The following is a 26,249-nucleotide window of genomic DNA, read 5'->3' as shown; positions in this document are numbered from 1 at the left end:
TAAGATAGAAATAAAGAGGATGTTTCCACTGGCAGGCGAAACTAGGACAAGAGGGCATAGTCTCAAGATTAAGGGGAGTAGATTTAGGACTCAACTGAGAAGGAACTTCTTGACTGAGGGGGTGGTAAATCTGTGGAATTCCATGTCCAGTGAACCTAATTGAGGTTTCCGCATTGAATGATTTTAAGCTAAGATAGATAATTATTTGGAACAGTAAAGGAATTAAGTGTCATGGTGAGAGGGCAAATAAGTGGAGCAGAGGCCATGAAAAGATCAGCTATGATCTTATTGAATGGCGGAGCAGGCTGTAAGGGTCAGAAGGCCTACTCCTGCTCCTACGTTCTAATGTTCTTACGTCTAGGTGCGCAACCAGCTCTGAAAGCTGGTGCATATACATCGGGCATGGATTAATTTCAGGTAGCAGTGCACAGGTCAAATCACATCATTAGATTCACTGATGACATGACGGTAGTGGGTCTCATCAGCAGGAAGCTGAAAATGTGTTGCTGGAAAAGCACAGCAGGTCAGGCAGCATCCAAGGAACAGGAGATTTGACGTTTCGGGCATAAGCCCTTCTTCAGGCTTATGCCCAAAACGTTGATTCTCCTGCTCCTTGGATGCTGCCTGACCTGCTGCGCTTTTCCAGCAACACATTTTCAGCTCTGATCTCCAGCATCTGCAGACCTCACTTTCTCCTCATCAGCAGGAATGATAAATCAGCTTACAGAGAGAGGTGCAGCGGCTAATGGACTGGTGCAGAGCTAACAACCTGTCTCTGAATGTGGACAAGATGAAAGAGACAGTTGTTGACTTCAGGAGGGCATGGAGCAACCACTCTCCGCTGGACATTGATGGTTCCCTCGTAGAGGTTGTGAAGAGCACAAAATTTCTTGGCGCACATCTGTTGGAGAATATCACCTGGACCCTTGACACCAGCTCCATAGACAAGAACATAGAACATTACAGCGCAGTACAGGCCCTTCGGCCCTTGATGTTGCGCCGCCCTGTCATACTAATCTGAAGCCCATCCCACCTACACTATTCCATGTACGTCCATTTGCCTGTCCAATGACGACTTAAATGCACTTAAACTTGGCGAATCCACTACCGTTGCAGGCAAAGCATTCCATACCCTTACTACTCTGACATCTGTCTTATACCTATCTCCCCTCACTTTAAAGTTGTGTCCCCTCGTGTTTGCCGTTCCCATACTTGGAAAGAGGCTCTCCCTGTCCACCCTATCTAATCCTCTGATTATCCTGTATGTCTCTATTAGATCACCTCTCAACCTTCTTCTCTTTAACAAGAATAGCCTCAAGGCCCTCAGCCTTTCCTCGTAAGACATTCCTTCCATACCAGGCAACATCCTAGTAAATCTCCTCTGAACCCTTTCCAAAGCTTCCACATCCTTCTTATAATGAGGTGATCAGAACTGTACACAATATTCCAAGTGTGGCCATACCAGAGCTTTGTACAGCTGCAGCATTACCTCCTGGTTCCGGAACTCAATCCCTCTATCAATAAAGGCCAAAACACTGGGCGACACTGCCTCACAGCGCCAGAGACCCGGGTTCAATTCCCGCCTCAGGCGACTGACTGTGTGGAGTCTGCACGTTCTCCCCGTGTCTGCGTGGATTTCCTCCGGGTGCTCTGGTTTCCTCCCACAGTCCAAAGATGTGCGGGCCAGATGAATTGGCCAAGCTAAATTGCCCGTAGTGTTCGGTAAGGGGTAAATGTAGGGGTAGGGGTATGGGTGGGTTGTGCTTCGGCGGGTCGGTGTGGACTTGTTGGGCCGAAGGGCCTGTTTCCACACTGTAAGTAATCTAATCTAATAACTGTATGCCTTCTTAACAACCCTGTCAATCTGGGTGGCAACTTTCAGGGATCTGTGTACATGGACACTGAGATCTCTCTGCTCATCTGCACTCCCAAGAATCTTACCATTAGCCCAGTACTTTGCATTCCGCTTACTCCGTCCAAAGTGTATCACCTCACACCTGTCCACATTAAACTCCATTTGCCACCTCTCAGCGCAGCTCTGCATCCTATCTATGTCTCTCTGCAACCTATTACATCCTTCATCACTATCCACAACTCCACCGACCTTAGTGTCGTCCACAAATTTACTAACCCACCCTTCTAAGCCCTCATCCAGGTCATTTATAAAAATGACGAACAGCAGTGGACCCAACACTGACCCTTGCAGTACGCCGCTAGTAACTGGACACCAAGATGAACATGTTCCAGCAACTACAACCCTCTGTTTTCTTTCAGCAAGCCAGTTACTGATCCAAACTGCTATGTCTCCCACAATCCCATTCCTCCTCATTTTGTATAATAGCCTACTATGGGGAACCTTATCGAATGCCTTGCTGAAATCCATATACACCACATCAACCGGTTTACTCTCATCTACCTGTTTGGTCACTTTGTCAAAAAAGTCAATAAGATTCGTTAGGCACGACCAACCCTTCACAAAACCGTGCTGACTGTCCCTGATCAGATTATTCTTTTCTAGATGGTTATAAATTCTATCTCTTATAACCTTTTCCAACACTTTACCAACAACTGAAGTGAGACTCATGGTAAATACCAGGGTTGTCCCTACTACCCTTTTTGAACAAGGGAACCACATTTGCTATCCTCCAGTCCTCAGGCACTATTCCTGTAGACAATGATGATTTGAAGATCAATGCCAAAGGCTCAGAATCTCTTCCCGTGCTTCCCAGAGGATCCTAGGATAGATCCCATCCGACCCAGGGGACTTGTCTATTTTCACACTCTGCAGTATTTCAAATACCTCTTCCTTGTGAACCTCAATCTCTTCTAGTCTAGATGCAAGTATCTCTGTATTTTCCTCGCTAACATTTTCATTTTCTATAGTGAACACTGTCGAAAAATATTTATTTAGTGCTTCCCCTATCTCCTCTGACTCCACACACAACTTCCCACTATTATCCTTGATTGGTCCTAATTTAACTCTCTTCATTCTTTTATTCCTGACATACCTATGGAAAGCCTTAGGGTTTACCCTGATCCTATCCGCCAACAACTTCTCATGTCTCCTCCTGGCTCTTCTGAGCTCTCTTTTTAGGTCTTTCTTGACTTCCTTGTAACACTCAAGCACCCTAACTGAGTTTTCACATTTTGTCCTAACATAAGCCTTCTTCTTCTTCTTGACCAGGGATTCCACTTCCTTAGTAAATCATGGCTCATGCGTTCTACACCTTCCTCCCTGCCTGACAGGTACATACTTTACTAGGACACACAGGAGCTTTTCCTTGAATAAGCTCCATATTTTTAATGTGCCCATCCCCTGCAGTTTCCTTCCCCATTCTACGCTTCCTAAATCTTTCCTAATTGCATCGTAATTCCCCTTCCAGCTGTAACTCTTGCTCGGTGGAGTACACCTATCCCTTTCCATCACTAAGGTAAACCGACAGAATTGTGATCGCTGTCTCCAAAGTGCTCACCTACTTCCAAATCTAACACCTGGCCAGGCTCGTTACCCAGTACTAAATCTAAAGTGGCTTCGCCCCTTGTAGGCCTGTCCACATACTGTGTCAGAAAGCCCAGCAATGTCTCTACGTTTTGCGCAGGCTGAGGAAAGCCCACCTCCTACCTCCTCTCCTCACCATATTCTACAGAGGGTTCATTGAGAGGACCCTGAGCTGTTGCATCACTGCTTGGTTCAGGAATTAGATTAGATTAGATTACTTTCAGAGTGGAAACAGGCCCTTCGGCCCAACAAGTCCATACTGACCCGCTGAAGTGCAACCCACCCATACCCCTTACCTAACACTATTGTCAATTTAGCATGGCCAATTCACCTGACCCGCACATCTTTGGACTGTGGGAGGAAAGTGGAGCACCCGGAGGAAACCCACACAGACACGGGGAGAATGTGCAAACTCCACACAGTCAGTCGCCTGAGTCGGGAATTGAACCCGGGTCTCAGGCGCTGTGAGACAGCAGTGCTAACCACTGTGCCACCGTGCTGCCCACTTGTACTGTCTCAGATTGTAAGACCCTACAACGGATAGTGAGGTCAGCTGGGAAGATCATTTGAGTCTTTCTCCCCTCCATTACAGACATTTACACCACATGCTGCATCCAAAAGGTTAAGAATACTGTGGAAGACCCCACACACCCCTCACTCAAACTCTTCTCCCTCCTGCCATCTGGCAGAAGATACCAGATCATACGGTCTCTCACAGCCAGACTGTGCAACAGTTTCTTCCCCAAGCCTTTAGGCTTCTTAACACTGTATAATCAAACTCTTCCCCATTTGAAATTCTTTCATATCACCACTAGAAAAATATCTTTTATTTGTTGTTCTTCTATTACACTGTAACCTGCATGCTTTGCAATTCTTATGCACTTTATGCCATGTACGATTGTGTAGTTTGTGTTGTCCATGTAGTAACCTTGGTCCTGGAGGAACGCTGTCTCGTTTTTACTGTATCCACTGTATATGGTAGAAATGGCAAATATAAGCTACACCACCCATGCAGGGCATTTGTAATTTCCGGAAATCAAGTGTAATCTTGTCTCAGGCAGCAAGATCTCAGTGGGAGGGTTAAGGAATTATAAGCAAAGGTGTATGGGATTGGTTGGAAACGCCCTCAAATCTTTGTGAAAACTTACTCTCCAAAATGGATGTTGAGGAGGGAATCCATAATTGGATCTAGCCACTCAACACAAACATTAGGAGTTCAGTCGTGATCAGAATGCTTCCTGATCAGATCTGGAGTTAGCTAGGGCTGCCCTCTCTCTTTCTGTCTCTTGCCATGCTTGTGTGATGCATAGAGCCTTCTGCTGGGTCCATCAGGAAGGATGTGAGTTGAGATGGGTGATGATCCCAGGCATCGGAGACCTGCGTATCAAGGCCACCCTGGACATAAGTAACATTACTGTTTCCCACTTGGATCCGCTGTTAAGTGCACAGACACATGAGCATCTGTGACCAGTTCAAACTGACCTCTATAGCCAAAGTCAACCAAAGCAAAAATGAGGCCATGTTCATTGGAAACTGGGCTGACAGATCCCATATTCCTTTCACCGTCAGGTCAGGTTACCTGGAGGTGCTTGGCATAAGTTCAAAGGGGTCAGGACACATGCTAAAACTTAAGAGGAGTGTATTGCCAAGAGTAGACAGAAGCTGGCCATGTGGAGGTGCTGCTGTCTCTCCATTGTGGGTATAATCCTAGTCAATAGGTATGAGATCCTATCAGTGTTGCTACCAATGGCACAGGTCTGGCCCATTCCCCAAACCTGTACCACAGCAGGCACCCAAGCTATCTTCCACTTCATCCGGAGGTCAAAGATAGATCGTGTCCTTAAAGAGACAATGTAAAAATTTTGGAATGGCGGTGGCGGGGGGGGGGGGAGATGGTGGTGGTGGGGGGGGGAAGTACCCAACAAAGTAGCAAACAGCAAGTGTCTCTATGTACTGACGTTCTACAGTCCCTGGTACTGTGAAGGATGACTCTCCTTACATGACCACAGAACATTCCATGTTGTTGAACTGTACATTACCACCTATTCCTCATGGAAAGATTTGTACAGAAAATACCTTCCGCCACAAGTCTACCAGGTAGTGGTCCGAACATGACGTCTCAAGGCCCTACAAGGAAAGGAGAGGGTTGATCCTATCGGGTGGTTCCCCAAGTAGACCTTTAAAATTATTTGGCAGAATGTCTCATCATCAGAACTTTCCAATATGCACCAGGTATAACTTCGCTGGTGGTTAAAAGGGCATTCCCCATTAGATTGTTCACACACTCTCTGAACCACTGTACACTGTCCTCGAGAGAGGTCCAGTGGTGGAGAGACTAGAGAAGTAATCCTCCTGGAATGTGACTTTGCAAGGAAGGTCTGGAGAGAGAAGTAATAGTTTTTGTTGATGACACGGGACTCTGTGCTCTCTGGGCTGTTTCCTGGGATACACATTGAGGCAAACAAAATACAACTAGGGAACCATCAATTCAGTGAAAGACTCTTTTAGGTCTGCCCAAAACCTGTTGGTCGTCCAGTGCAAAACGTTGTCCTTGACCAAGTGTTGCAGATTGGCACATTCCAAACTCCAGGACTATGTGCACTGAGCTTGGAGCAGTCACCATCATGACATAGTGGGGAAAGGCCACCACCATTTAAGGACTTTCTGCTGTAAAGTATCAAAGGCTGGTAATGTGTAGAACACACTATGGCATATATTGGAATGTATATTATTCTTGTTATATTTAGTTGGAGTTCCAATTTTCCATTTGAATTAAGGCACTGAAGATTACCAAGTGAGAAACGTGATATTTTATTGTACTTTCTGTAATGTATGATTGAATGATTTTATAATATTCTATGAATGAAGTAAATGTTTACAAATACAAACACTATGGTTTATCGGTTTATAAAGGGTTTCCACATGAAGTGAAAATGGCATCCAAGCTTTGTTTTGTGCCATTGATACCTAGAACATGGGTGAGGACCTTAGAGAGTTGTGAGACTTCTGTAATATCCTTGCATCAGGCTTCAAAATAGAGAGGTGCAGTCATTGCAACTTGATTTTTCAGCTCCCACTACATTTGCTGCTTCTCACAGAGTCATAAAAGTTTACAACATGGAAACAGGCCCTTCAGCCCAGCTTGTCCATGCTGCCCAATTTTCACAATTAATCTAGTCCCATTTGGTCCCTATCCCTTCACATCTATCCCAACCATGGACCTGTCTCTTAAATGACAAAGTTGTACTCACCTCCACACTAGCTTCTGTGTGATGGTATTCTGCCATGATGAAAAGTAAGTTCAGCAAATCAGCAACTCTCAAACAGTGAGCACTGCAATCACTGAGAAGGGAAAGGGTGCGGTAATCAAACATTGTTTCAATGAACCCTCGTGGGGCCAAGTCTTATTGGCCTGGATGTTGTGGTTAGTGACAAAGCAAAGATCACCTCGAATAAAGTTGCTCACAAAGATCTGATGATTTGCCTTCCCTCGGTTTAAACTTAGCTTTAAGACAAAGGGGATTTCCTGATATGCAGTTCCAGTGATATCATCAAACAGATAAGAATCAAATCACATTGAAATATTATAGAATAGAATTCTTACAGTGTGGAAACAGGCCCTTTGGCTCCAACACCAACCGTCTGAAGAGTAACCCACACAAACCATTCCCCTACCCTATTATCTTACATTTACCCCTGATTAATGCACCCAACCTACACATCCCTGAACACTATGTGCAATTTAGCATGGTCAATTCACCTAACCTGCACTTCTTTGGATTGTGGAAGGAAAACTACACAAACACGGGGAGAATGTGCAAACTCCACACAGACAGTCGCCCGAGGCTGGAATCGAACCCAAGGCCCTAGCGCTGTGAGGTAGCAGTGCTAACGACTGAGCCACTATACTGCCCCTTCACAGAGGGTAAACCAGAAAAGGAATAGCTTTTCATACCTTTTATTCTTATTTTAAAATTTCAGAGAATGGGTTAAGGTAAATAAAGATAAACTTCTTTATAAAAGATGCAAAGTGTGGATTTTTCAAAAGCATAGTGAAATAATTTGACAATCCACAAATATAAAATTAGTTTTTTCAGGACTGCTGTTTAGTTGTAATTCTAAAGTTAGTATGTCATTAAGATGCTGACGCATCTCATTCAGCAAGGAATAGGTTTTTCTAGGATTTTCAACATCAACACAGAAAGTGGGGTGAGGCTAAAACATTGAATGTTTTCCAGAAGGAGCTAAACATAGTTTGTAGGGTTAAAGGGGTCAAAGGGGATGGGGAGAATTTGGAAATAGGTTACCGAGTTGGGTGATCAGCCTTGATTGTATCCACTGACAGAATCAGCTGAAAGGGTTGAATGGCCTCCTCCTGTTCCTATTTTCTATGTTTCAAAGTCTTACAATAATACAGTTGAAGTTTTCATCATTTCATGATTACAAAGCTGATTTCAGACAGCAGAAACATCTACAATACGTCCTATCGATGAATAGAGTCATGGCATAAACTCCTGGACTTCTGCATTATTCAGCTCACTGTCCTGCAGATGTGGAGTTTGAACTCAGTGGAATGATTAGATTCCCTACAATTTGGAAACAGGCCCTTCGGCCCAACAAGTCCACACCGACCCTCTGAAGAGTAACCCACCCAGACCTATTTCCCTCTGACTAATGCACTGAACACTATTGTCAATTTAGCATGGCCAATTCACCTAACCTGCACATCTTTGGACTGTGGGAGGAAACCAGAGCACCCAAAGGAAACCCACACAGACACAGGGAGAATGAGCAAACTCCACACAGACAGTTGCCCAAGGCTGGAATTGAACCTAGCACTGTGAGGCAGCAGTGCTAACCACTGAGCCACCATGCCACCGTGATGAATGATGCTGCACACTGATCAGTGCCCTATCAATACCACGGCAAATTCTGGGCCATGTTTGAAGCCTTAATAAGTACTAATTTACAAACTGCGGAAACAAACAAATTGCTTTGTTTTTTTTTTCTACAATCTGGTTAGTTTGTTACTGAATCCTTGAAACAAATATGTGTTCTGCTGAATGTTGCATTGATAGTTTTACAAGCTGCCCCAGTCAGGATAGATTGGTAGGTTGTAGACTGCGTTGATAGAAGGGCTTATACCCAAAAGGTTGAATTTCCTGTTCCTTGGATGCTGCCTGACCTGCTGCGCTTTTCCAGCAACACATTTTCAGCTGCATTGATAGAAAGACAGGTTGACAGACAGAAGGGTTTATGGAAAGAATTCCACTAGTCAGGGTTGAGAGTCATAGAATCCCCATTGTGTGGAAGCAGGCCATTCAGCCCATTGAGTACATACCATCCCTCCAAGAGCATCGCATCCAGAATCCACCCCCTAACCATTCCCTGTAACCCCACTTTTCCCCTGGCTGACCCACCAACCTACACATTCATGGACATTATGGGGCAATTCAGCATGGCCAATCCATGTAACCTGCACAATTTTGGACTGTGGGAAAAAACTGGAGCCCCCAGAGGAAACCCACGCAGACACGGGAAGAATGTGCAAACTCCACACAAACAGTTGCCCGAGGCTGAAATCGAACCTGGGACCCTGGCGCTATGAGGGGACAGTTTTGCTGACAGCATGGCTAACAGCACAAAAGGCCAGAAGTAAAGGAGTGCAGAGATATCACAAGATTGTGGACTGGGTGAGACTTTGAAGGAATTTGAACACATTTGAGAACTTTAAAGTTCCATCCTTGCTGAGTCAGCATTCAGTTATGGCAGCAGGCATCACAATAGAGAATGATCAAATTTAATAATCTTTGTCAAGAGAAGCATTTGCACGAAGGGATCCAGGAGACGGTTTGCTTTGCAACCACAAACTGACACAGTTTTAAGAATGTTCCCACTTCTCACACTCAAGATACCTATTAATACTCAGAGTCAGGGCCCGACGATAGCGAGGGAGGATTTGATGCCTTCGGCAAATATGAGGACATTCAAACAAAACAGGCTTTTTCATGCTTTCATTTGATACATCTGTCAAACAGATCTGTGGCAAGAATATCTGGTTCTGCAGCACAACATTTTAACAGTATCCTCACAAAACATTATTCACTCAGTGCAAATCTCTCTTTAACATTGTTACTGAATTGTTATGTAAAGTGGAGACGATTTGGGGAAGAAAGCAGACAAATATTTTGTATCATTTTGTGCTTTACAGCATTTTATCAGCAATGTGTGACACTAAAGTTGAATGTGACTCACTCAAGTGGATCAGTGCACGGTCATTATAATTACTACGTGTGAATTTTATTCTTGTGAGATCTGATTATTACTTGATTGCAAGCTTCATTTCATTCTTCCTGCCGCTGCACCTTTAAATGCATGTTATTCAGAGCTTTTCAAGTGAGGTTAATGGTTTGTTCCATAATGTCCCACACTAAAGATATTGAGCTGAATCGTTTTAATTAAAGATGAGTAAAATGGCTGCAGTCAAAAACAGGAGAAGTTGTAATAGCGAATGAAGATGGCAAACCAATTAAATAATTCTTCGGCACTGTCTTCACAAAGGAGGACACAGAAAATGTCCCAAAAATATTGGGAACCCCCAGGTTTAGTGAGAGTGAGAAACTGAAGGATATCATTGGTTGTAGGGAATTGGTTTTGGGGAAATTGATGGAATTACAAACTGAGAAATCCCCAGGGCCTTAAGATTTCAGTTCTAGAGATGCTGGGAATGTTGCTCTTACAGCAGAGCAGGTTAGTGTGGGATCTGATAAGATCTTTGAAATCATGAATGGTTTAGATAGAGTAAATTAGAAGGAACTGTTCACATGGAAGATGGATCAACAATCAAAGAATATGAATGTAAATGATTGGCAGGAAGGTAACAGATGATTTGAGGGTTTTTTTAACACACGTGAATTGTGATCTGGAATGTGATGACAGATGGAAATAAATGCAAAAAAGAATTAGATAAATGGTTGTGAGAGGAAAAAGATTTAAAAAGGACACGAAGGACAATGTTTTTACACAGATAGTGGTTAGTGTGTGGAACAAACTTCCAGAGGAAGTGGTGGATGCGGGTACAGTTACAACGTTTAAAAGGCATCTAAGTACATGAATAAGAAACGTTTGAAGGGGTATGGGCCAAGCGGGACCACTTCAGTCTGGGATGATTAGATTACTTACAGTGTGGAAACAGGCCCTTCAGCCCAACAAGTCCACACCGACCCGCAACCCACCCATACCCCTACATTTACCCCTTGCCTAACACTACGGGCAATTTAGCATGGCCAATTCACCTGACCCACACATCTTTGGACTGTGGGAGGAAACCGGAGCACCCGGAGGAAACCCACGCAGACACGGGGAGAACGTGCAAACTCCACACAGTCAGTCACCTGAGTTGGGAATTGAACCTGGGTCTCAGGCGCTGTGAGACAGCAGTGCTAACCACTGTGCTACCGTGCCGCCCACAAATGGTCAGCATGGACTGGTTGAACCAAAGGATTTGTTTCCATGTTGATGACTCTGTGACTTTATGATTGAAAACTGTTGCAAATGAAAGAGAAAGAGTTGGGAATTGGGAATAATTGAATGGTTGGTTCCAGGAGCCAGTGCAGGCAGGATGGGTCGAATCGTTTCTGCCTGTGCTGAAACATTCCATGATTCCTGACATCCTTTTCCAACCCAGGTCAGAAAAGAAAATGCTACATTTTCACTTTTCCAGAATCTTCTGACTGGATGCAGGATTCTTCACAACACACACAGTCCAGTAAATCACACAGGCAGCTTCAGAGTGGATCCTCACAGAACCTGGGCTTCCATTTTACGTCAATAGTTGCCATATTCCAGTAGGTGAGTGCAGTCTAAAAGGACCAAACTCACTTTGACAGCTACTGAGACAAGGCAAGGTTTATAAATCAAGTGGGTGAGGGTGTAGGGAAGCATTTGGGTGAGGGTAATGGGTGGTTGAGGAGGTTGGATGCCAGATGGGTGATGGCAGCAGGTAGGTGAGGAGGTGGCACACTAGGAGATACGGTGGAAGATTGGTGAGTGAGGGGGTAGAGTGGAAGGTGATGGGTGAAGGGCCCGAGGTGTCCTGTGAATGAAGGTGTCAGGTGGGTGTAGGGTTGGGGCTCCAGGTGGAGGAGTGATGGATCACAGTGACGGGGGATGAAGGTGTAGCATGCCAGCTTAGGGTCTATGTGGGGGGGTGAAGTGGTAGAGTGGTAGGTGGGCATGGGGGTAGGGTGTCAGATGGGTGGAGGTAGGAATAGTTTTGTAGGTGGGTAAAAGGGTGCAGTGCCATGTGGATGGGTGAAGAGCTATGGTAGTGGCTATATGGGTTAGGGACAGGGGGTGGCTAATGAGTACATTGACAAGGGTGGCGCTAGGGCATTGGATGGTCAGGTTTCTGAGGACGGTGTCCAAAGTGCGGTATCAGGCATCAGGGTGTGGGGTGGTCAGTTGGACATCTGGGAGGAATGGTCACATTTCCAATGCAGCAGTAAGGAAGCTGTTAAAGTCAGGTGTTCAGGAAGCAAGGTGGTAGCGTCAATTGTATCATGACCCAGGAGTTAGAACAGGTTTTAATCCCTTTAGCTTTTCTTAGGTAACTATTAAGTCAATGTCTCCAAAATTTCCCATTGTAACTCAAAGTTGGTGACCTATTTTGGGAGCTTGAGATGCCGTGTAATTGCCCACCGAATATTTAAACCTCCCAAGCACATTCCACCAAGTAAGGTCTTTCAGTGGCCAATTAATACCCACTTAAGTTCTTCGACTTGTTGCCACTAATAGTGACCCAGTGCCAGGCTGGGAGCTACACCTTGAATGAATCCTGACGGTTTGCTCGTGGGCTCCCCCTAGGGGTGGGGCTTCCCTCATCCAAAGACATTTACAGCCTCATTGAGGGATCAGTTTCAGGAAGTGGAGTGGGGGTCATAGTGAGGCTGGGCAGCAGCCCTTATTGCCCCTTCCACGGTCACATGTCACCCTCCACTCCCACTTCCCTACAAGCCCCCCCCCCCCCCCCACCCCTCCTATCTTCACCTACCTGGGGCCTGGGATCCAGCAATGATCCAGAGCCTGGAGTGACTGCTTTGTCCTGGTTGGTGTCAAGCTTCTCAGGTGTTGTTGGAGCTGCACCCATCCAGGTCAGTCAAACTCCTGACCTGTGTTCTGCAGATAGTAAACAGGCTTTGGGGAATCAGGGGTGAGTTACTTGTTGTAGTATTCCCAGCCTCTAACCTGCTGTTATAGCTACAATGTGTATGTGGTGAGTCCAGTTGAGTTTCTGGTCAATGGTAACCCCCAGGATGTTGATAGTGGAGGATTCAGTGATGGTAACAAGGGGTAGTGGTTAGATCATCTCTTATTAGAAATGCTCAATGCTTGGCATCAAATTCCGCACACTCATACACACATATATATACACACATACATACACACATAGATTCACACATGCGCAGGTTCACATACATGCATACACAGACATATACATGTGTGCTTGTACACAGAGACATGCACATTCACAAATACATGCACATCCACAGAGGTTCACATATACAAACAAACACATGCTCACATGTAAATGCACATACATGGGTATACACACTCACATGTGCACAGGCATATACATACACATGGATTTAAGTGTAGCATGCCAGCTTAGGGTGCTATGTGGGGGAGGGGGTGAAGTGGTAGAGTGGTAGGTGGACATGGGGGTAGGGTGTCAGATGGGTGGAGGTAGGCATAGTTTTGTAGGTAGGTAAAAGGGTGCAGTGCCATGTGGATGGGTGAGAAGTTATGGTAATGGCTATATGGGTTAGGAACAGGGAGTTCTACCTTAAATCCATGGACTGGTGCCCCCCTATCACAGGTCCCATGATGACGTTCTGATGGTAATCTGTCCCACCTCTCACAATTGATTCTTCTCCTGATCATCACTATCCCCTATCTCCAGGTCAAGCCCCTCACCCAGCTGTTCCCAGTTCTCCTTCTCCAGGTTGTCCCCTTATCTCTCTTTCCTGATCGCTCCCTTTCTTATAAACAAGGATTGTCGCGATGGTCTGCCTGGATATTCGAATGCAGCCGTTTAACGAGGTGGGCTGTATTTGAAGATAACAGCAGCTGTTTGGGAGGATTGTATTTGGCTCTGCGAGTTTACGGCTGAAAATGTGTTGCTGGAAAAGCGCAGCAGGTCAGGCGGCATCTAAGGAACAGGAGATTCGACGTTTCGGGCATAAGCCCTTCTTCTGGAAGGAGCTTCCTGAAGAAGGGCTTATGCCCGAAACGTCGATTCTCCTGTTCCTTGGATGCTGCCTGACCTGCTGCGCTTTTCCAGCAACACATTTTCAGCTCTGATCTCCAGCATCTGCAGACCTCACTTTCTCCTCTGTGAGTTCACTGTCAGCTATCTGCCCGGTTATTACTTTTCTGCTTAGAATGGCTCACACAAGAGTCAGAGGCAGCCAAAGAAGAGGGAAAGGTAGATTCCCATTTGTAAAATTTCCTTCATAAAACGGAACAGGAGAGGGATTGACTGGAGTTAACTTTATTGTCACATGTACCCACATGAGTGCAATGAAAAGATTTCAAGTCGCCACTTTTGGCGCCATCAGGTACAGATTCTCCAATACCAATTCTGAGGGGAAAATTAGAAATAAAAGTCCTGCATGACAGAAATTTAAAAATACAAAATCATAGTGATAAATTAGAAAAGCAAAGAAATAAAACGTTCGGAATAACAAAGAAGAAAAAACAGAAATATTTTTTTAAAAGAGAATTTAAGACAAAGTCCACTTGGTCCATTTTACGGCTCTCGGTTTGTGGTAGAGGTCTGGATGTCTGTGTGTGCGTTGATACCAAAAGTGTCACCCAGACAGGGATGGCAGCGACTGTACTAAGCAGCACTCTCTCAACACCAGTAACGCAGTCTGACACTTTCAACTCAAAGTAAGTAGCATCCCCTTCCCGAAGCCACAACCCAACCGAAAAGCTTGCTTCCCATTACACACGCAAGAAATCGGAGCCTGTGAGATGCCTCGTTTCTGTGTTTATGATTCGCACTGACTTATTTAAAGTCGAGCTCCAAAATCCCTGTAATACCGGCGTCACCAGGAATCAGTGGCATTACATTTGAAGATGAGTGGGACTTAACTTTTTGACTTGACAGACAATCCGGGGGTTCAACCGCGAAACAGACAGACACACAGTGGGACTGGCCACAAATAATCGGTGGACTCAAACTCCTGGCCCGGGATTAGACAGTTGTCCGCCTGGACGTGAACAACTAAAAAATGTCCAGGCGAAGGTACAGAATCCTTAAACACACAGACAAACCATGTCGAGAGCAGAGTACAGTCCACCTCCTGACACAGGTGGATGCTCCAGTGTATTATTCCTATATGATAACGATAAATTCCAAATATCCGACGCATTCCTCAATAAAATTAATCCCGTTTCGGCTCTGGCCCGAAGCAATACTGTGAAGATGATCTTATCAACCTATATCTTGTATTTGAAATAATTCTGAATTTTTTTTCTCTAAATGGAAACGTTACTTTTTTCCCCCAATTGCCTTTGATGTCACGGATTAGCGCAAGAAGTTGCACATTTCCAATTAAAGTTCAAAATCACACGACACCAGGTTAGAGCCCAACAGGTTTATTTGGAAGCACAAACTTCCAAATTGGACTATAGCACGGTGTCCTGTATCTTTTAAATGTGCCCATCCCCGTCACCTCCAAATAATTTCCAGTTCAGACAATTGTAATATCGATGTTAGAATTATTTATTGGGAAAAAAGCGTGTGAGAAATATGCAGTAAAATAAAACCAATAAAATAAAACGATTGGTCTTTACAAAGAGGTAATAAAAGATTGGAAACGAGCACAGAAAGTGTTGGAGAAAGGTCAGGCATTATCTGTGGATGGTAAACAGAGTTAACATTTCAAATCCGATATGTATGGCCCTCAAAAACTCGAAACAACTCTGATTTCTCGCCACAGATGCTGCCAGACCTGTTGAGTTTCTCCAGCAATATCTGCTTTGCTTCCAGATTTCTAGCATCTCCAGTAGTTTGTTTGTTTTTTTATATATTCCATTTGGCTTCAGTAAACAAGATGCTGCAGGCAACCCGCCTGAAACGATAAGCAAAGCTGTAAATGTCAATCCGAGGTCAAGGCAGGAAGCTGGGGATATTGACAGCTGCTCTGAAGAAGCAGGTCAGGCAAATGTTTCAGTTCCAGTCCCAATATCGGAACTCGAACTGAATCAGCTCACGATTGGAAACGCTGCAATGCTATTATAGCACAAATATTGAGACGACCGAATGGTTAACGATGCTGTAACATCAAGGCGCGATTCGAGGCTGTGGAAAAGTCGTATTTGCATGTGGAATTCTGCAGTAAGTGGGACCAGTGTGATAACTAGATAATTAGATCTATCCCCGCTCCTCCAAAAGTCCTCAGTAAGGCTGTCGCTGAGGCTGTCAGCAATGGCAATGCCGGTTTTGGAAAACCTGCAAGAAGCCAGTGGGCTGAACCCGAGTAAGGGCAGTATTGGGAAAGTGAGAAGCTTTAATCAGGAGCAGTGTGCAGGGGCACGCTATTCGAGAAAGAAGCTGCAGATTGTGATTTGCCTGCTTTCGGTGGAGCTGTGCGAGCGCTTTACTTACTTTGGGATAGTGTGTAACATGATCCTGTTTTGCACTCTGAAACTGGGCTACAGGAACTACCAGGCTGCCACTGTCAACCTATGTTTTGTTGGAGCCAGCACCTTGTCTCCCGTGCTGGTGGGATGGTTTGCAGACTCTTGCATGGGGAGAACCAAAGTGGTTTACATCTGTGCACTGCTTCACTTTATAGGTATGAGTGTGTTAGTGTGGCACTTTAATGTTTGTTATCGTTTGTACACTGCACTCTTCCAGTGTCATGGGCAGCATGAAGGTAAGGAGAAGTAAATAAGAGAAAAGGGAAGGTCATATTAATGACATGAGTTTGTTTTTGTCTATTTTGAAGGTGTTGACAGTGACAGCTCTCTGTAATTGGCTTTGAGAAGATGCTGGAGAGCTGCTACAGATACAACCACTGTCTTGTTAAAAATAGAGTTCAGGAGCTTTGACCATTATCGTTCCAAGTCAGAGCAATATGTGACTTGGAGGGGGAGCTGGAGGTGTTCTGGAAGTGGATGATGGAGGTTTGCCATTAAATGGGTGACAGTCATCATTCCAATCCAGCAAGAGCCATTTTTAGGCAAGTCAGTTCATGGACTTCCAACAGACTTTCAACTTTAAAATCGAGTAAAGGGTCTCATTTTTACAATGATAAAAATGTCAATCCAAGCACCAACATGCAGAGGTCCACTACTACTGAGTTCCAATGACAGGCACAGTTGGCATTATAACTTGCATCCAGAGATTGAGTGTCAAGCTGCACATAACAGTGTTGTAGAAAAAAGAGACACAGTTTGTGCTCTTGAAGAGAATGATATGAATTGTTCTCTTTTGCCAGCAAGCCAGAGGGTAAATGCACTGTCCTGGCCCTCTCCACCGGGAACTGCTCCTGAAGGTAGTGTAGGGTGAGAATTAGTCCGATAGTATTGCAACACAACCTTCAAACTGTGCTTCCTTCCCATCAGCTCCCTGCTGGGAGTGTGGATTGGAAAATATACTCAGTCTATGTTCTTCCAACAAACATGGGAACTTAAACTTGACTTCTTTCTAAAGCGCTATCATCTTTCAAATGTGCAGATACTATTAGTCATGAAATAAGTATTTTTTAAAAAATACCTTTACTTTATTATTTTGTTCTTCATTCCTTTAAGTGACTAAGAAATTGCTCCTGTACACAAATTGGAAAAAGTATTAACAGTGGAAATGTATATTTCTATTTAAATAATTTTGTCTTCACAAATTTGCAGTTGTAGAGATCCTACTTAGTTTCCCATTCAATGAGAGTCTGAAATCATACAAATTGGTAGCATCACTGCAATATAGAAATCGTTTAAAAATGCAGTGATACTTAACATCAACACAGCCAGCCCACAGAGTAAGAAATTATACCCAGATTACAAGCTGAGCAGATCTGGCCGTAACTGTCAGTGTTGATAAGAAACTGAGGAGCACAGCTGGTCACAAAGACAGATAGAGGCCAAATGGCCAGAAGGCAACGTCGAAGGTGGTTGTGGAGCATGATTGCACTGACCTGCAGCTCCTGGGGCTTGGCATTGTATGGATACAGAAGACCGAACTAGAAATATTTGCAAGACTAAACCACAAATGCCTCGGATTCCACAACCTTGACTGGACAACATGTTACATTAGATGTGACCGATGACTATAGTACACAGCAGAAGTCTGTTGCTTGTGTCGAACATAAAACAAAATAGGATTAACATTAGTAACTCATCAATTAAAAACATATTTGTTAACTATTGAAATTTTTTGCTATAATTGTAATTCTGTAAAACATTTTTTTAAAAAGGCAATGAAAACTAAGTGGAATATACTGAGTTTGACTATGGTCTTCTGGCTCAGTATCTAGTCACAATATGATAGAATCAAGACTATATTTTGCATTAATTAATTGCATAAACACTTTTTTGGAGCTTCTTTGCTGGAAATGTATATAGACAGATGTTTGATTTTATCCTGTTTTGTATCCCTCGCTGCTAGCACACTATTTAGTCAACACAAGTGGCTGCAAATTGTCACAATATTACTATTCCATTTAACACCATGATGTTATCGAGTACTGCAATTAGAGTTATATTGTGGGATTTGCTGACTGGAAACCTAGTACAAATGCTATCTTTTTATGATTGTGTAATTCTTTATCATATGCGGTTTATATTTCCTGCAATTATTTAATTTTTCATGCGATCACAAGCAAGGCAAGAATTTGTTGCCCATCCTTAATTGCCTTTAAACTGGGTATCTTGCTTGATCATTCAGAGGGTTGTTAAAAGTCCATCACTTTACCGGAGATCTGGAGGTACCCACAGGCCTGAACAGGTCAGGAAATTTGTGAACCAGGTACATATTTATGACAACAGTTTCCTGTCACCATTAGGCTAGCTTAGAATTCCAGATTTAATAATTGAGTTCAAAATTTGCACCCACTGTACAGTGGGATTTTAGCCTTAGAGGAGAAAGTGAGGTCTGCAGATCAGAGCTGAAAATGTGTTGCTGGAAAAGCGCAGCAGGTCAGGCAGCATCCAAGGAACAGGAACAAGATTTTAGCCTTAGGTCTATTAACATTACTAGGAGAAAGTGAGGACTGCAGATGCTGGAGATCAGACGTCGATTCTCCGGCTCCTTGGATGCTGCCTGACCTGCTGTGCTTTTCCAGCAACACATTTTCAGCTATTAAGATTACTAGTCCAGTGACAATACCATGATGCCAATGCCTCCCCATTTCATATATATTTAGGCAGAAAAGATGTAAAGTTAACTAATAATTGAAGTAGCTGAAAATGTGTTGCTGGAAAAGCGCAGCAGGTCAGGCAGCATCCAAGGAACAGGAAATTCGATGTTTCGGGCATAAGCCCTTCATCAGGAATGAGGGAAGTGTGTCCAGCAGGCTAAGATAAAAGGTAGGGAGGAGGGACCTGGGGGAGGGGCGATGTGATAGGTGGAAGGAGGTTAAGGTCCACACCCCCCACCAACCCAACCTCCAATCCCGGCACCTTCCCCTGCAACCGCAAGAAATGAAAAATTTGCGCCCACACCTCCTCCCTTACTTCTCTCCAAGGCCCCAAGGGATCCTTCCATATCCGCCACAAATTCACCTGCACCTCCACACACATCATCTATTGCATCCGCTGCACCCGATGTGGCCTCCTTTATATTGGGGAGACAGGCCGCCTACTTGCGGAACATTTCAGGGAACACCTTTGGGACACCCAGACCAACCAACCCAACCACCCCGTGGCTCAACACTTTAACTCCCCCTCCCACTCCACCAAGGACATGCAGGTCCTTGGACTCCTCCATCGCCAGACCATAACAACACGACGGTTGGAGGAAGAGCGCCTCATCTTCCGCCTGGGAACCCTCCAACCACAAGGGATAAACTCAGATTTCTCCAGTTTCCTCATTTCCCTTCCCCCCACCTTGTCTCAGTCGAATCCTTCGAACTCAGCACCGCCCTCCTAACTCTTCTTCCTGACCTCTCTGTCCCCACCCCACTCCGGCCTATCACCCTCACCTTGACCTGCTTCCACCTATCACATCTCCATCGCCCTTCCCCCAAGTCCCTCCTCCCTACCTTTTATCTTAGCCTGCTGGACACACTTTCCTCATTCCTGATGAAGAGCTTATGCCCGAAATGTCGCATTTCCTGTTCCTTGGATGCTGCCTGACCTGCTGCGCTTTTCCAGCAACACATTTTCAGCTCTGATCTCCAGCATTTGCAGACCTCACTTTCTCCTTAATAATTGAAGTACACAGTTTTGGTTTGCAATAAACAAATAACTTTCATCAGTTTAGTGTATTTCATATCCTCAGGATATTCCAGAGTATTTTCCAGTCAATAAATTATGCTTGCAGTGCAGTCACTGTTGTAATTGGGAGGAATGTATTTGCCAGAATACACACACCACATTCCCACAAACAGTAATTAGATAATTGATCAGCTCCTTCCAGCATAAACCAGCAGGCGTGGTACCTGCCAGAAACTGGACCTCAGGGCTGATTGCCAGCTGCTGGCACACATTGGCATCACTGAGGGTGGCCTGATCATGCAACCATCTCAAAACTGGGCCTCCTTCGAACTTGTACCACCCTCGAGTAATTCCTGATGCGAGGGACAGAAGTGGTGGGAAATGAAAATGTGAGGGTGGTGATTGCAAACTGAGGCAACCCACTCTGCTGCTCTGAATCAGAACGCTTCTGAAATTTCTGCTCTTCCAGACTTCATTTTAAAGTGCTTCTTTTTAAACAAGTCTTCTAATTGGCAGAACTGAAAAATGTGTTGCTGGAAAAGTTCAGCAGGTCAGGCGGCATCCAAGGAGCAGGTGAATTGACGTTTCGGGCAAGAGCCCTTCTAATTGGCAGACACTGCTTAGCCTCAGTAGACTACTGAAAGTCCAATCAATACCTACTTTGCTCACAAGTCTCTCCAAGAGCATCCTGAACAGGCGTCATAGGCCTTATTTATGTACAACAGAATCTCTCACACAGTCGAGGTGACTTATAGTAGTCGCTAAAAATATAATGTGACTCATTTGGTGGCTATGCAAATGCATGCATATGCGTGGGCTGTTGCATTGTGAGATTGCTCATCAATATATAAAATAAGTACAATGTTATGAAAGTTCTCCACAAAATGTGTTTGTGATGTTGGTTAATACATGGTAAACAGAATACAAGGGAAATTCTTCCTGCTCACCTTCAAATTGTTGCATTTTCCTGCTCCTCGGATGCTGCCTGAACTGCTGTGCTTTTCCAGCATCACTCTAATCTAGACTCTGGTCTCCAGCATCTGCTGTCATTGTTTTTACGCAAGTGATCCTTTACATCAACTTGAAAAGTCAGACAGAACCTAAGTTTGATATCTTGACTGAAAGATGACTCTGCTAATGTAATGATTTGGAGATGCTGGTGTTAGACTGGGGTGTACAAAGTTAAAAATCACATAACACCAGGTTATAGTCCAACAGGTTTAATTGGAAGTACACTAGCTTTCGGGGTGCTGCTCTTTCATCAGGGGCTTGTGCTTCCGATTAAACCTGTTGGACTATAACCTGGTGTTGTGTGATTTTTAACTCTGCTAATGTAACAGGGCTTCCTCAAAATTAGAAAGTGTGGCCCTGTCACTGGGGTTGTAATGTTAAAGTGAATCCTTGCATGTATGTTCGGGATTGACGTCATACATCCTCCCTTATAACATTGAGGAAAATCAGATAATCCTGTGACAAACATTCTTCCTTCAACTAACAACAGGGAAAAACATCAGTCGATCCTCCAAATACTTTGCTGTTTAGAAGTTGCTTGACGAATTTTGTCCTTTGCTTGTCAAATTGGTGGCTGTGTTTTCTGAGAGTAGACATTATTTCCAACATGTTTTGGAATGTCTTAAATTGTGTTAAGCTGCTCTATAAATTAAACAATGGGTGATTAACTTGCTAATGGCTTTCTGTTTGTTCACTGAAGGTACTATTATGCTGCCTGCCGTTGCATTCCCCTTTGAGGATTTCTACATTGATACTCACCAGAACATTGATGCTCTTGACAAGGGAGAGCAGACTGTGCTGTTTTACATTGGTCTCCTGTCAGCATCCTTGGGTTCTGGTGGAATCCGGGCTGTTGTTTGTCCATTCAGTGCTTACTTCCTTCAGGAATACGATCAAAGTCAACTTCGAACATTCTTCAACTGGTGAGTGTACTTCCTGGGCTTTTGTTTGTTTGCTTTTTCTTAATAAAGGAATACCACTAAGGTATATTGGTGTTGGACACCTCCTTATTTTGCTGTCGTTTGTGAAAACAATGATATGATTCCTTCCTTTCTTCAGTCCCTGAAGGGTAATCATACTGACATTGAAACGTGAACCATGTTCGTCTGTCCACACAGATGCCACCTAACCTGAATATTTCCAGTATGTTTTATTTCAGATTTTAAGCAATATTATGTTTTTACTTTCGTGTTTAATTCTCTGCCATGTCACTTCCAGGAAAACTGATGTTGAAGAAGTTCTGCTATTTACTCCTGGGCGGCACGGTGGCACAGTGGTTAGCACTGCTGCCTCACAGCGCCTGTAGACCCGGGTTCAATTCCCGACTCAGGCGACTGACTGTGTGGAGTTTGCACGTTCTCCCCGTGTCTGCGTGGGTTTCCTCCGGGTGCTCCAGTTTCCTCCCACAGTCCAAAGATGTGCGGGTCAGGTGAATTGGCCAAGCTAAATTGCCCGTAGTGTTAGGTAAGGGGTAAATGTAGGGGTATGGGTGGGTTGCGCTTCGGCGGGTCGGTGTGGACTTGTTGGGCCGAAGGGCCTGTTTCCACACTGTAAGTCTAATCTTCATTTAGATCTAAAGGCGAACCATTATCAACTTGAAACGTTAACTAAGTTTCTGTCTTTCTACAGACGCTGTCAGACCTGCTGAGTTTTGCCTGTACTTTCTGTTTTCATATAATGTTCTATTTCCACTTATTTCAAATTATGGAGTCACGGCAAAAAAGTGGTTGGTGGTAAAGAAAGGTGTGCATATATATAACAATTTTCATGATCTCGAGATGTCTCAAAGCAGCACAGTCAATACAGTCAAGAAGGTACTTTTGAAGTATAGGCACTGTTAAAGTACAGACAATGCCACCATCAATTTGCACATCACAAGTTCCCACAAATGGCAATGGAATAATTACCACCAAGGGCAGCTCAATGGTTAGCACTGTTGTCTCACAGCACTTTGGACCTAGGTTTGACTCCAGCCTCATGCAACTGTCTGTGTGGAGTTTGCACATACTTCCAGTGTCTGTGTGAGTTTCCTCCGGGTGCTCCAGTTCCTCCCACAGTCCAAAGATGTGCAAGTTAGGTGAATTGGCCATGTTAAATTGCCCAGCATCTCCAGGGATGTGCAAGCTAGATGAGTTAGCCTGGGAAATGCAGGGTTGCAGGGTTAGGGTGGAAGGGTAGGTTTGGGTGGGATGCTCTTTGGAGGATCGGTGTGGACTCAATGGGCTGAATAGTCTGCTTCTCCACTGTAGGGATTCCATGAATGACTTGTTGATATGTTTTAGTGATGTTAGTTGAGGGAAAGATATTAGCCAAGATATTAGGAGGAGCCTTCCCTTCTCTTTTCTTCTTCATGTAGTGGTTGTGGGATATTTTACAATTACATGAGAGGGCAGATTGGCTTCACTTTAGAGTTTGAGCAGAATGATGGCATCTCCAACAGTGTAACACCCCCTCAGTACCATGCTAGACAGTTAGCCTCAGTTTGGCACTCAGGGCGAGGAAGTACAGTTGTAGCCACAACTTTTTAATTAGTTAGTGAGCTGTCACCTATCCTTAATGTAACAAATTTCACGTAGAAGATAGATAAACATTTCTCAAACTATCAAGTGTGGGGCTGAAGCAGTTTGGAATAATAGAGATAATAAACACCAGAAGACTGACAACTTTAGACCATAAACAACAACGACAGATCTCTAAGCACAATGAAGTTTTGCTACATGTTGAATCCCTGGGCACTGTACTGAACTCTGTGCCAACAAACCTGCCTGTATTAGCATGCAATCTCACAAGGAGCCTCATGCAGCATTTGAAACACTGTCTCAGTACCACCTCAGTGTTGAGCAATCCTTTTCCAATGATATCACACAATAGCATGTGCAATAAATGGGAGTTGCATCAGATTGCAATAAATTTACACCTAGTTATAGTAGGCTGGTAAAGAAAAAGGATTCGTTTCTGATAAGAAATAGATTAAAGAAAAATTGAGTGCAGCACTAACAAGCCGAGCCTCTGTGGCTGGAAAAGCAGATATAGTATATTTAATGGAAAAAGAAATTACATTTTATGCAAGGAATGTGGATTTTGATCCGAAGGAACTCCCTTCTGCCATATACATGTTGCTCTTCAAAACAGGCTAGTCTTCACTGAAATGTTCCTCTTCTCTCACTGGAGTGAAGCTCACTGATCAAAGAGCAGGTTGTGTTCTTAGTGTGGGTGTGTTAAGCATGCACCTATCGCTCTGTACAACATAGAACATAGTCTTTCACTTCGAACAAGCAACTCTTCCCAAAGCAAAGGCTGTGGTCCAGTTCTGAGGAAGGATCACCAGACCCAAAACGTTAACTCTGATCGACCCAAATCGTTAACTCTGACATCTCTCCACATTAGTCATGATTTGGAGATGCTGGTGTTGAACTGGGGTGTACAAAGTTAAAAATCGCACAACACCAGGTTATAGTCCAACAGATTTAATTGGAAGCACTAGCTTTCAGAGCACTGCTCCTTTATCACATGAAGGAGCGTCACTCCGAAAGCTAGTGCTTCCAAATAAACCTGTTGGACTATAACCTGGTGGTGTGTGATTTTAACTTCTCTCCACAGATGCTGCTAGAGCTGCTGAGCTTTTCCAGCAATTTCTATTTTTGTTTCTGATTTCCAGCATCTGCAGTTCTTTGATTTTTTTTGTTTTATTGACTAAAGTTCTATCTTGTACAGATTATTCCTATCAATAAGGATTTCATAAAATTCATTACTATGTGTGAAATCTTGAATGATTTGCAACACAGAGAAGATTGTTTCTCAGGAAAAAATCATATTTGGTTTCTGCTGCAGGATGTGTTCCTTAATAGTCACAACATTTGTTAACTTGTGTGAGTGCATTTGTATAAATGTGTTGATGTACGGATCAGCGTGAATGGAACTCATAATCTAATTTAATCCATGTCCATTGTTGCTCACTGATAAAGTCATTACATTTTTCTTTCTATAAACATTTCTTTGCTTCTTTCTGCTCTGTAATATTTGCACACTCACTGTCCCTGCCCATTTTTCTCTCTTTATGGCTGTATAGGATCTGGAGATTTTTACCTGTATGGTTTGTTTTGATGTTGTAGTATTATACAGCACAGAGTTTTAACTCCTGTCTTAACTCCTCTAATAGCACCTTCCAAACCAGTAGCCTCTACTGTCTCAGCAGGATAAGGACAGCAAGTCCCCTCCTTGGCCAGGACCATCCTGACTTGGAACAATATCAATGTTCTTTTGCTGTCACTGGGTGAAAGTGCTGGAATTCCCTTGCTAACAGCACTGTGTGTGTCCCTACACCCCAATGTCCACAGTGATTTAAGAAGGCACCTCACCATTAACTCTCTTGGCCATTTAGGAATGGACAATAAATACTGGTTGAGTCACTGATGCCCATATCTCATGAATGGTTAAAAAAAACTCCCAGAGACTCAAGTCTTTTATCATTCTGATTTGAAGGTTTTCTGGGTGGAATACCAGAGGTTCCAGTATTAGATTGCTTTCTATTTCCCTTGCATTCGACAAGGTGGGGGAGGGGGAGATCGCCAGACAGGTGCTGCAACACAAGAAAGGTGTTGACTGGGCAAGAGGTGACTGGTGGAGCAAAATGGGAGTCCTGTGATCAAGAGAAAGCAAAAGGTTGCTGGACAATGATAACCTTGCGATTAGTTGTGGATGACAGCACAGAGAAGAACAGGGCCTGAAGCTTCAATGCTTCATAGTCAACTAATATTATTAAAAATTTAAGATGACCATGCAAATCAACCCATATATACCATTTTACATTCACCTGGAACTTCTGATCTATCTTTACACAGGTTTCACTGGTTTGTGAGCTTGAACTCTGCAGTTGTCTTTGTGGGCATTGCCTATATTCAACAATCCATAGCGAAAAACCTAGGCTTCCTTATTCCTTTTGCATCCATACTGATGACCCTTCTGACTATTCACATGGTGCAGAACCGACTAATATACCGACCAAAGTCAGGTAAGGGGAACCAGTAATTCAATAACTAGCCACTTTGGTAAGACTTGTGTTGCCATGAAATTTTCCCGTGATTGTTTGCAGACTGAAATCATTCTGGGAATATTGAATTTTAATTAAATGTATTCCTGATGCCAGTAATGCAGCATCAAACACAAGATGTATTCTATATCTTGCTGCAATATGGCAGTAATGTGAATTCCCACATTACAGACTGCCTGATGCCAGATTATGCAGCAATCTTTCCCAGCCTGTTACAAACATATCTAAATGATGTACTAGGTAGAC

At 43.9% G+C, this 26,249-nt stretch overlaps 1 protein-coding gene across 1 annotated transcript in view; it reads left to right on the top strand.

Moving 5' to 3' along the window:
- Nucleotides 1-15,761: 15,761 nt before the first annotated feature.
- slc15a5 (solute carrier family 15 member 5) overlaps nt 15,762-26,249 on the top strand; it is a 33,778-nt gene continuing 23,290 nt past the window's right edge. The window contains exons 1-3 of the mRNA XM_060843218.1: nt 15,762-15,905; nt 21,654-21,876; nt 25,795-25,964. Of these exons, the coding sequence (XP_060699201.1) occupies nt 21,662-21,876; nt 25,795-25,964 (385 nt within the window). The 5' untranslated portion in view covers nt 15,762-15,905; nt 21,654-21,661. The remainder of the gene's footprint in view (nt 15,906-21,653; nt 21,877-25,794; nt 25,965-26,249) is intronic.

Source organism: Hemiscyllium ocellatum, chromosome 23 (assembly GCF_020745735.1).
Source record: "Hemiscyllium ocellatum isolate sHemOce1 chromosome 23, sHemOce1.pat.X.cur, whole genome shotgun sequence".
NCBI lineage: Eukaryota > Metazoa > Chordata > Chondrichthyes > Orectolobiformes > Hemiscylliidae > Hemiscyllium > Hemiscyllium ocellatum.
Note: the sequence above shows the minus strand (reverse complement) of the source record. Positions and strands in the feature narration are given on the sequence as shown.